This window comes from Oncorhynchus tshawytscha, linkage group LG08 (genome assembly GCF_018296145.1).
Source record: "Oncorhynchus tshawytscha isolate Ot180627B linkage group LG08, Otsh_v2.0, whole genome shotgun sequence".
Classification (NCBI taxonomy): Eukaryota; Metazoa; Chordata; class Actinopteri; order Salmoniformes; family Salmonidae; genus Oncorhynchus; species Oncorhynchus tshawytscha.
In genome coordinates, this window is record NC_056436.1 from 36,074,176 (window position 1) to 36,086,281 (window position 12,106).

Here is a 12,106-nt window from a genome sequence, read left to right on the forward strand (position 1 = left end):
AACAGAAGAGCCAAAAAACAGACAGCCCCTCATTGTCATAACATGCCACAATGACATGACTTCATGAGGCACTGTGGAGCCACATAGGCTTATAGTATAAATACACACACACACACACACGAGAAAGTGTCACCCTATTCTACTCCATCCTGGGGCCTGTTTTACCTCATCCCCCTCTTTAAAGTAGGCTGGTGCCACATCCAGACCACACTCCATGATGACTCCGGACATATCTCGGCCCAGAATGAGGGGGAACTCACTGCCCGACTGGTTGATGTTCAGGGGGTCTCTCTTCATGGCCATAGTGGCAGCCCCATACCCACCTGAGAGGGCAGAAACAACACAGAAATGAGGCCGAACCAAGTTAGAAATAACCACATAAACAGTCCACGTGGAGACATGTGGATTCAGGTACGAACAGAGGCCACAATGATGAGAACACAGATTAACTGGGAAGATCATCACTGAATATGCTGAGAGGTAACCATGAAGAACTCCAGGCACCCTACTTCCTCAAAGAGCACATATAGGCCTAGCTGTGGTTTACCAGTCGTTGAGAGGTGGGAGTGGGTAAGGAGTTTGATGATTCACAATTCACACCCAAACCACACGTTTCGTCAGTCTACTTTCCCTTTGCGTCAGAAGAGCTTTACTCGTTACCTGGTGTGATCTATTATGCCCACACAGCTCTCTCTCTCACACAGGCCATATTTGAATGGCAAAAAAACAGATGCTCAGTCAACTCTGAATGAGAGCAGTTTAGACTGAGGGATGTTGAATTTCCTTTTCACTAGTGGTGTGTGCACAAATGTGAAAATGTCTTGCATCTGTCTTCATATAGGTGCAGGAGCTCCACAATACGGTTGAGCTGATATTCTATAAGAGGAACAGGAGCTCAAGCAGTAGAACATTTGAGGTGCCGGTACTCAGCTCCGGTGAGCACCTGCCCAAGTCAAGCACAGGCTATATGTAAAATATCTGATAGTCTATGTTCTGTGAGAACTGAAGGTTATAGGAAAACCACTGACATGAACAATGAAGAGGTATCCTATCACGGGAACCAAACGAGCTAGAAGACCACACATCTTTATCAGTCACCAACCTCTCATGCTGACGTCAATGGGGTTTAGACCTGCGGCATGGACTTGAACGACGACTTCATTCGGATAGTTGATGATTGGGAAGCCGGCGTTTTTAGTGAACCGTAGGACATCATTGCTGCCGTATCTATCGATAACCCAAGCAGGCATTATTGTCATACGGCTGTTTGAGGTGTTGAACAGTCTCCTCTGATCTCCGTGGACCAATGTTTTCACACATGGTGCTCTACTGTTAAGGAGACACGACCAACTGCAAGCAAACTGTCTCAAAGGAAGCATGATTATCTCCAGATATCAATTGTCAATACACTTGCTCTTCAATCGTGTACTCTGCACATTATTTATCAAGCCATGGACGCGACTACAATTAGCTCAATGACTGATATCTAATCTTTCCATTCATTAGACAATACAATGGGAAAAGTTGCAGATACTATAGTTTTTACAGCCTGGAAAGACAGTGTTCACTTAGCTCTGCACTTAATACTGCTTCCTCGTCTACTGCTGGCAGCGTCTGACAGCTTCTACTCAACCAATGGTACTGCAGCTTACTCATCCCACATCCAATCACAGAGCACGATGTTGGGATTCCAGACGCGAAACAAACATGGCAGCCTCCAGTCGCTGAAGGTTGCTGAAAATTTCCCAGGTTGATTTGGCTCATGACATAGAAAGTATGCTGAGCTTGTCTATAAGAGAGGTACGTGTAATAAACTCGTTACCAGTAACATGAGCTAGTTTGTATTTGGCGTACTTTATTGGCAATAACGATTAGTCTGCTAGTTGCAATGTAAGGTAGCTAGCTAACGTTAGCTACCTAGTTACACATATCAACTGATGCAAAGCCTTAAACTCTGGGAGTTAGTTGGCTAGCTACAGTATCACATCTAAAACATCAATGTATTAGCCCACAGAGACATGGTTAAAGTTGAATGGCACAGATTTCCAACCATTTCAGCAGTGTACAAATTGGTCATGTTGATTCAGCAACCATGTTCACAAAATGGAAATTATTGTGATTATTATAGAATCATACACATTTCACATTATTTGACAGGTGTCCTTGGCTCTGCGGGAAGGTAGGATCTCCCCCACGGAACTGTGTCGAAAATGCCTGGACCGCATCAAGAAAACTCACTATCTCAATGCTTACATCACTGTGACAGAGGAGCTTGCATTGAAACAGGCACAGGAGGCTGAGAGTAGGCTCCTCAAAGGTGTGTGTTTCCTGTCTTTCTGTCTGTATCTGTTTGTTTCTGTGTGCTGTATGCATGTTTTGTACAGTGCAGATTATGATCAGGTCTTGCCTTATTATCTTTCTTTCCTATAGGTGCACCCAAAGGTCCACTGGATGGGATCCCTTTTGCTGTGAAGGACAACTTCTGCACAGAGAACATCAAGACCACTTGTGCCTCCAAAATGCTGAAAGGTATGTCCCCTAATATCTAAAACAGGGATTCATTGCTCCTCATTTGAGTTGGGTGCATTGATAATCCTAATCCCCTGCTGTCTGTTTTGTAGACTACATTCCTCCATACAGTGCTACAGTGGTTCAGAAGCTCCTTGATCAGGGTGCTGTTCTCATGGGGAAAACTAACCTGGATGAGTTTGCAATGGGGTAAGCCTCTTAAACACATTTCAAGAACTATACACACACTAAGAACTATATTTATTTGCAGAATTACTAGAGTATTATCATCTTCTGGCCTTCATTTACATCCCTCCCTCCATCCTTCTCCAGTGCAGGCAGTACTGACAGTGCTTTTGGACCTGTCCGGAACCCCTGGAGCTACGCCGGCCCTTACAGAGAGCAGACTGGGGCTGAACCGGACTCTGACTGGGTCATCACTGGAGGCAGTTCTGGAGGAAGTGCTGCAGCCGTGGCCTCTCTCACCAGCTTCCTGTGAGTCTGCAGACCCAGGGCTGCGTTCAAGAGCTTTGGACTGTTCCAAACTGAAATGACGATTTAAACACACTAATTATTTATTGTTTCCTTGTTCTGGTACTTGCAGCTCTTTAGGATCGGATACAGGTGGCTCCACCCGTAACCCAGGGGCATTGTGTGGTGTTGTGGCCCTGAAGCCCACCTACGGCCTAGTGTCCAGACATGGCCTCATCCCCCTGGTCAACTCCATGGACGTCCCAGGCATCATAACCAGGAATGTCTATGACGCAGCTACAGTCCTGGATATTCTTCAAGGACATGATGTCAAAGACTCTACTACCATAACCCATAACCCCTCCACACTGACACACCTATTTGATGACTTTGATGTCAGGAACATCTGTGTTGGCATTCCCAAGGTGAGCTTTCCTTATTCACCCAGTAGGATCAGGCTTCTCCGCTCATCCCAGTGGTTTAACGTGGAGATTGTTGTTCTGGTTGTGTTGTGTGTCCTTTCCCTCATCGTCAGGAGTACCACGCCCCAGGTCTGTCCCAGGAAACCCTGGCCCAGTGGAACCGTGTGGCGGAAATGTTTGAGCGGGCGGGGGCACGGGTGGAGCAGGTGTCCCTCCCCCACACCCAGCACTCCATCGTCTGCTACCACGTCCTATGCCACACCGAGGTGGCATCCAACATGGCACGCTTTGACGGCCTGGAATATGGTACAAACCAGGTTTCAATATTTAATGCCCTGTGCTGAAAATGTTTTTCTAATTGCCACTTACGGATTAAGTTGTATTGACTTGAGTGGTTTGATCTATCTGCCTGTTTGTCTGTCTGGCTATGCCATTGTTTGATGATCTATGGTGTTAATTTATATAGCTCAGTAAATGCAAGACGAATGTGATTTGATTTGAAAGCCCAACAAAGTGAAGTTTTCCTTAACGTTACATTTATTGTACAGTGGGGCAAAAAAGTATTTAGTCAGCCACCAATTGTGCAAGTTCTCCCACTTAAAAAGATGAGAGGCCTGTAATTTTCATCATAGGTACACTTCAACTATGACAGACAAAATGAGGAGAAACAAAATCCAGAAAATCACATTGTAGGATTTTTAATGAATTTATTTGCAAATTATGGTGGAAAATATGTATTTGGTCACCTACAAACAAGCAAGATTTCTGGCTCTCACAGACCTGTAACTTCTTCTTTAAGAGGCTCCTCTGTCCTCCACTTGTTACCTGTATTAATGGCACCTGTTTGAACTTGTTATCAGTATAAAAGACACCTGTCCACAACCTCAAACAGTCACACTTCAAACTCCACTATGGCCAAGACCAAAGAGCTGTCAAAGGACACCAGAAACAAAATTGTAGACCTGCACCAGGCTGGGAAGACTGAATCTGCAATAGGTAAGCAGCTTGGTTTGAAGAAATCAACTGTGGGAGCAATTATTAGGAAATGTAAGACATACAAGACCACTGATAATCTCCCTCGATCTGGGGCTCCACGCAAGATCTCACCCCGTGGGGTCAAAATGATCACAAGAACGGTGAGCAAAAATCCCAGAACCACACGGGGGGACCTAATGAATGACCTGTAGAGAGCTCGGACCAAAGTAACAAAGCCTACCATCAGTAACACACTACGCCGCCAGGGACTCAAATCCTGCAGTGCCAGACGTGTCCCCCGGCTTAAGCCAGTGCATGTCCAGGCCCGTCTGAAGTTTGCTAGAGAGCATTTGGATGATCCAGAAGAAGATTGGGAGAATGTCATATGGTCAGATGAAACCAAAATATAACTTTTTGGTAAAAACTCAACACGTCGTGTTTGGAGGAGTTGCATCCAAAGAACACCATACCTACTGTCAAGCATAGGGGTGGAAACATCATGCTTTGGGCCTGTTTTTCTGCAAAGGGACCAGGACGACTGATCCGTGTAAAGGAAAGAATGAATGGGGCCATGTATCGTGAGATTTTGAGTGAAAACCTCCTTCCATCAGCAAGGGCATTGAAGATGAAACGTGGCTGGGTCTTTCAGCATGACAATGATCCCAAACACACCGCCCGGGCATCGAAGGAGTGGCTTCGTAAGAAGCATTTCAAGGTCCTGGGGTGGCCTAGCCAGTCTCCAGATCTCAACCCCATAGAAAATCTTTGGAGGGAGTTGAAAGTCCGTGTTGCCCAGCAACAGCCCCAAAACATCACTGCTCTAGAGGAGATCTGCATGGAGGAATGGGCCAAAATACCAGCAACAGTGTGTGAAAACCTTGTGAAGACTTACAGAAAACGTTTGACCTCTGTCATTGCCAACCAAGGGTATATAACAAAGTATTGAGAAACTTTTGTTATTGACCAAATACTTATTTCCCACCATAATTTGCAAATTAATTAATTAAAAATCCTACAATGTGATTTTCTGGGTTTTTTTCTTCTAATTTTGTCTGTCATAGTTGAAGTGTACCTATGATGAAAATTACAGACCTCTCTCATCTTTTTAAGTGGGAGAACTTGCACAATTGGTGGCTGACTAAATACTTTTTTGCCCCAATGTAAATGCCCTATAGCCACTAAAGCCCATGATGGCCACCTCTGTTTATTTTCATTATTGCTGTGTGTGTAGGGAGGCAGGTAGCCTAGCTGTTACAACGTTTGGGCAGTAACCAATAGCTTGCTGGATCGAATACCTGAGACGACAAGGTGAAACATCGGTTGATGTGCCCTTTAGCAAGGCACTTGACCCTAATTTGCACAGAAAGGACGTACCACTATGGCTGACCCTGTAAAACAACACATTTCATTGCACCTATCCGGCATATGTGACAATAAAACCTATACAAAAAACAACAACATAATATTTATTTACAAGGGATTTGTCATTGTAAAGCAAGATTGATATGATATTATTTGTGAATTGTTCTCCACAGGCCACCGTAGTGGGATCGACAGTTCAACAGAGGCAATGTATAGCACCACTCGCCACGAGGGATTCAATGATGTTGTACGAGGAAGAATCCTCTCCGGGAACTACTTCCTGCTCAGACAGTAAGATACATCACACATTTTCAGTAACAAAAAAAAAACACATTTTAATTTCAATAGCTTATTTATAGACTTCACATTTCTACTACTGTAAGATCGGTGATCATGTTGGGGATGGAAGCAGAAATTTGAGTTTTTGGACAAAAATTAAGATCTCTCACAGGTTGCCTCCCTCAGGAACTACGAGCACTACTTTGTGAAGGCCCAGCAGGTGCGACGGCTAATAGCGGAGGATTTCAAGCGAGTGTTCAGCTCTGGTGTTGATGTGCTGCTCACGCCCACCACACTGAGTGATGCCATGCGATACACGGACTTCATGCAGGAAGACAACCGCACACGCAGTGCCCAGGAGGACATTTTTACACAGCCTGTCAATATGGCAGGTACTGAGGAAACACACACTCCCCCGACACTTCAAGGGAAATAATGTTAATCTTTTAACTCTCCCTTTTCAAAGGAATTGGGTTGGAATTCATAGTTTGGTCAACCCATTGATTTAGATATCAGATTAAGGTCTATCTCAAACAGTTCACCTCCAAAAGGAAACAGATCACTTTGAGGACAGTTAAAGTTTCACCTGTCTTTTATACCCGCAGCCACTGATCTTCAGACAACCTTACCCTCCAAACCTTTCTTCCTTCTCACATTTACCCCTTCAACTCTCTATTTCTTCCCCAGGGCTCCCTGCTGTTTCCGTGCCAACAGCATTATCAAACAGAGGCCTTCCCATTGGCCTGCAGCTGATAGGCCCCGCCCTCCAGGACAGGAAGCTGCTGACGGTAGCCCAGTGGATAGAGCAGAAGGTGGGCTTTCCCCCCATCCGTTACCATGGACCTGCCGGAGATGGGGAGATGGGTGAGGAGGTCCATGAGAGAGAGCAGACCTCTGTTGTATGAGGAGAAACATGGACACTAAACTAATGATACAGACCTACTCAGATGTATGATGGTCAAGGAAAGGACATACACAGAAAAAGGCCTTTTCTGGTTACTTTTCCAGGGTACTACCACCGAATGAACCCACTTAAAGTGATGCTCCAGAACTTTTGTATAATTTCAGCCAGTAGTTTTTCAAAAGCGCTTACGAGCCTGAAGGAAAATCTATCCATTGCATCACGTACAGTACAGTTCAATTTGTAATCTTAGTAAAGGAACACCTTGAAATGTTGCTCCCTTGTGTTTGAAGATAAACTGTTTCAGTAGTATTTGATTTGTACAGAGAACCCTTTCACACGTTGCATTAGGAGCATGTTTACACGTCTGTCTGATCATAATGGCCATTATAAATGAGACTTTATCTTGTGAAATGGGTACTTAAAAGCAACTACTGTGTGTCTGCAGAGTTTTCAGGCTTTTGTCAATATTTGTACTTGGAACAAAAGAACACAAACCACTTTCCATACACAGTGCAGATAGTAAAACTTTACAAGGCAATTTAATCTTATATACTAATGTTTACCTTATCAGAATATGTTTTGATAACTTTGAGAATGGTTGTTAATGTGTGCAGTTCCAAGCAACACTCATGAGAGGGTTGTGAGGAGACTAGTTTGCCTTAGGTTAGATTACCATACCCTGAGGCACGGTGAGTCACATGGCACAACAAACACGGAGTAGAAAGTCTGGTATAGCTAATTTCATCCCCTAAAGGTTACGTTTAGGATTGGGTGTAGGATAATCTAGGAACGTATTCACCAAGTCTCAGTGTAGGAGTGATGATATAGGATGGGTTTTGCCTATTAGATCTTTAGGGGAGAATTCAGACCTGAACTGTATTCCTTTTTATGCACTTTTCTTTAAGTGTATCTGGCCTTGAATGTACGCTTGGGGAAAAGCCAGTGGCAGCAAGGTTTGCGTTTGAAGATGTGTCTACAGATATTCTGAATTCTGACCTTGACTTAATTCCCTCATAATTCCACCACCTTTACGTTCTAGTGGAAAAACATTTAATTAACACAATTCTCCATGCACTGTAATTAACTAATTGATGAGTAGGAATAGTTGAAGTCGGAAGTTTACATGCACCTTAGCCAAATACATTTAAACTCAGTTTTTCACAATTCCTGAAATTTAAACCTAGTAAAAATTCCCTGTCTTAGGTCAGTTAGGGTCACCACTTTATTTTAAGAATGTGAAATGTCAAAATAATAGCAGAGAATTATTTATTTCAGCTTTTATTTCTTTCATCACATTCCCAGTCCATCAGAAGTTTACATACACTTAATTAGTATTTGGTATAGAGGTTGACAGATTAATCGGAATGGCCGATTTAATTAGGGCCGATTTCAAGTTTTCGTAACAATCAGCATTTTGGACACCGATTACATTGCACTCCACGAGGAGACTGCATGGCAGGCTGACTACCTATTATGCAAGTGCAGCAAGGAGCCAAGGTAAGGTGCTAGCTAAACATATCTTATAAAAACAATCTTAACATAATCACTAGTTAAAACTACACATGGTTGATGATATTTCTAGTTTATCTAGCTTGTCCTGCGTTGCATATAATCGATGTGGTTCCTGTTAATTTATTATTGAATCACAGCCTACTTTGGCAAACGGGTGATTTAACAAGAGCATTCGCGAAAAAAGCACTGTCGTTGCACCAATGTGTACCTAACCATAAACATCAACGCCTTTCTTAAAATCAATACACAAGTATATATTTTTAACCCTGCATATTTAGTTAAAATTGCCTGCTAACATGAATTTGTTTTAACTAGGGAAATTGTCACTTCTCTTGCGTTCTGTGCAACAGAGTCAGTGTATATACAGCAGTTTGGGCCGCCTGGCTCGTTGCGAACTGTGAAGACTATTTCTTCCTAACAAAGACAGCCAACTTCGCCAAACGGGGGATGATTTAACAAAAACGCATTTGAAAAAAAATCATAATCGTTGCAAGAATGTACCTAACCATAAACATCAATGCCTTTCTTAAAATCAATACACAGAATACACACAATACACAGAAAACACAGAAGTATATATTTTTAAACCTGCATACTTGGTTAAAATAAATTAATGTTAGCAGGCAATATTAAACTAGGGAAATTGTCACTTCTCTTGCGTTAATTGCAGGCAGAGTCTATGCAGGCAGAGTCTATATGCAACAGTTTGGGCCGCCTGGCTCGTTGCAAACTAATTTGCCAGAATTTTACATAATTATGACATAACATTGAAGGTTGTGCAATGTAACAGGATATTTAGACTTGGGGATGCCACCCATTGATAAAATAAGGAACGGTTCCGTATTTCACTGAAAGAATAAACATTTTGTTTTTGAAATGATAGTTTCCAGATTTGACCATATTAATGACCTACGGCTCATATTTCTGTGTGTTATTATGTTATAATTAAGTCTATGATTTGATATTTGATAGAGCAGTCTGACTGAGCGGTGGAAGGCAGCAGCAGGCTCGTAATCATTCATTCAAACAGCAATTTCATGCGTTTGCCATCAGCTCTTCGCAATGCTTCAGGCATTGAGCTGTTTATGACTTCAAGCCTATCAACTGAGATGAGGCTGGTGTAACCAATGTGAAATGACTAGCTAGTTAGCGGGGTGCGCGCTTAGGGCGTTTCAAACGTCACTCGCTCTGAGACTTGGAGTAGTTGTTCCCCTTGCTCAACATGGGTAACGATGCTTCGAGCGTGGCTGTTGTCGATGTGTACCTGGCTCGAGCCCAGGTAGGGGCGAGGAGTGGACGGAAGCTATACTGTTACACTGGCAATACTAAAGTGCCTATAAGAACATCCAATAGTCAAAGGTATATGAAATACAAATGGTATAGAGTAGAAATAGTCCTATAATTCCTATAATAACCTCAACCTAAAACTTCTTACCTGGGAATATTGAAGACTCATGTTAAAAGGAACAGCCAGCTTTCATATGTTCTGATGTTCTGAGCAAGGAACTTAAACGTTAGCTTTTTAACATGGCACTTATTGCACTTTTACTTTCTTCTCCAACACTTTGTTTTTGCATTATTTAAACCAAATTGAACATGTTTCATTATTTATTTGAGGCTAAATTGATTTGATTGATGTATTATATTACGTTAAAATAAGTGTTTCTTCAGTATTGTTGTAATTGTCATTATTACAAATAAATAAATTAAATATACAAACAGGGCAATTAATCGGTATCTACTTTTTATGGTCTCCAATAATCGGTATCGGCGTTGAACAATCATAGTCGGTCGACCTCTAATTTGGTAAAATTGGTTAAATTGTTTAACTTGGGTCAAACATTTTGCGTAGTCTTTCACAAGCTTCCCACAATAAGTTGGGTGAATTTTGGCCCCTTCCTCCTGACAAAAGCTAGTGTAAGTCGGGTTTGTAGGCCTCCTTGCTTGCATACACTTTTTCAGTTCTGCACACACATTTTCTATAGGATTGAGGTCAGGGCTTTGTGATGGCCACTCCAATACCTTGACTTTGTTGTCCTTAAGCCATTTTGCCACAACTTTGGAAGTATGATTGGGGTCATTGTCCATTTGGAAGACCCATTTGTGACCAAGCTTTAACTTCCTGACTGATGTCTTCAGATGTTTCTTCAATATATCCACATACTTTTCCTACCTCATGATACCATCTATTTTGTGAAGTGCACCAGTCACTCCTGCAGCAAAGCACCCCCACAACATGATGCTGCCACCCCTGTGCTTCACGGTTGGGATGGTGTTCTTCGGCTGGCAAGCATCCCCTTCTTTCTTCCAAACACGATGAAGGTCATTATGGACAAACAGTTCTATTTTTGTTTCATCAGTCCAGAGGACATTTCTACAAAAAGTACGATCTTTGTCCCCATGTGCAGTTGCAAACCATAGTCTGTCTTTTTTATGGCAGTTTTGGAGCGGTGGCTTTTTCCTTGCTGAGCGGCCTTTCAGGTTTTGTCGATATAGGACTTGTTTACTGTGGATATAGATACTTTTGTACCTGTTTCCTCCAGCATCTTCACAAGGTCCTTTGCTGTTGTTCTGGGATTGATTTGCACTTTTCGCACCAAAGTACGTTCATCTCTAGGAGACGTCTCCTTCCTGAGCAGTATGACGGCTGCGTGGTCCCATGGTGTTTATACTTGCGTACTATTGTTTGTACAGATGGACCTTCAGGCATTTGGGAATTGCTCCCAAGGATGAACCAGACTTGTGGACGTCTACAATATTTTTTCTGATGTCTTGGCTGATTTCTTTTGATTTTCCCATGATGTCAAGCAAAGGGGGACTGAGTTTGAAATACATCCACAGGTACGCCTCCAGTTGACTCAAATGATGTCAATTAGATGATGTCAAGTGCAGACTGACTCAACTCCAGCTCACTTCAATAATGGAAATTGATGTAAACTAGCCACTTTAAACAATGCCACTTAATATAATGTTTACATACCCTACATTTCTCATCTCATATGTATATACTGTACTCGATACCATCTACTGCATCTTTCCTATGCCGTTCTGTACCGTCACTCATTCATATATCTTTATGTACATATTCTTTATCCCTTTACACTTGTGTGTATAAGGTAGTAGTTGTGGAATTGTTAGGTTAGATTACTCGTTGGTTATTACTGCATTGTCAGAACTAGAAGCACAAGCATTTCGCTACACTCGCATTAATATCTGCTAACCATGTGTACGTGACAAATAAAATTTGATTTGATTTACCTTTCTTACCTCTGTCACATCCGTGTGGTTGTTCCTGAGGATCTCTAGCATTAGTGGATCATATTAGGCTAACGTATTACAAGTTATGCAATATTTTTGAACATGTGGCCTATTTGAATCATTATGGAAAGCAGACCATACGTAGCAGTTTACACCTGGAGCCTGGGCATGGTTCATGACAAGTTCTGTAATTAGTGAAGATTTGAAGGGCTATAATTCAACCCCTATTGTACACTTTTCTCACCTTACAATATTTCATGAATTGAAGAATGTCACGAACCGGCTCAAAGCCCGTAACAAAAGGGAGACAACGTGGAGACAAGGCGTAACAAAATATATATTTATTAACTAAAGCAACTAAGGAAAATATACAATGGTGTGTGTAATCAGTAATCAGTAGTGTACGTGAGTGTTT

At 42.3% G+C, this 12,106-nt stretch overlaps 2 protein-coding genes across 2 annotated transcripts in view; one reads left to right on the plus strand and one right to left on the minus strand.

Annotated features, from left to right (window-relative positions):
* The window catches only part of rtn4ip1 (reticulon 4 interacting protein 1), a 27,390-nt gene extending 25,764 nt beyond the window's left edge, over positions 1 to 1,626 (minus strand). Inside the window, exons 1-2 of the mRNA XM_024429856.2 lie at positions 1,103 to 1,626; positions 166 to 323 (exon numbers count right to left, since the gene is read on the minus strand). Of these exons, the coding sequence (XP_024285624.1) occupies positions 166 to 323; positions 1,103 to 1,379 (435 nt within the window). The 5' untranslated portion in view covers positions 1,380 to 1,626. The remainder of the gene's footprint in view (positions 1 to 165; positions 324 to 1,102) is intronic.
* A 47-nt stretch (positions 1,627 to 1,673) lies between these two features.
* qrsl1 (glutaminyl-tRNA amidotransferase subunit QRSL1) lies at positions 1,674 to 7,370 on the plus strand. The gene is made up of 10 exons (XM_024429854.2): positions 1,674 to 1,800; positions 2,158 to 2,317; positions 2,431 to 2,529; positions 2,622 to 2,718; positions 2,842 to 3,003; positions 3,113 to 3,404; positions 3,515 to 3,707; positions 5,912 to 6,029; positions 6,204 to 6,409; positions 6,705 to 7,370. Exons 1-10 carry the CDS (start codon positions 1,777 to 1,779, stop codon positions 6,920 to 6,922), a joined length of 1,569 nt encoding a protein of 522 aa, XP_024285622.1. The 5' UTR covers positions 1,674 to 1,776; the 3' UTR covers positions 6,923 to 7,370.
* Positions 7,371 to 12,106: the final 4,736 nt, after the last annotated feature.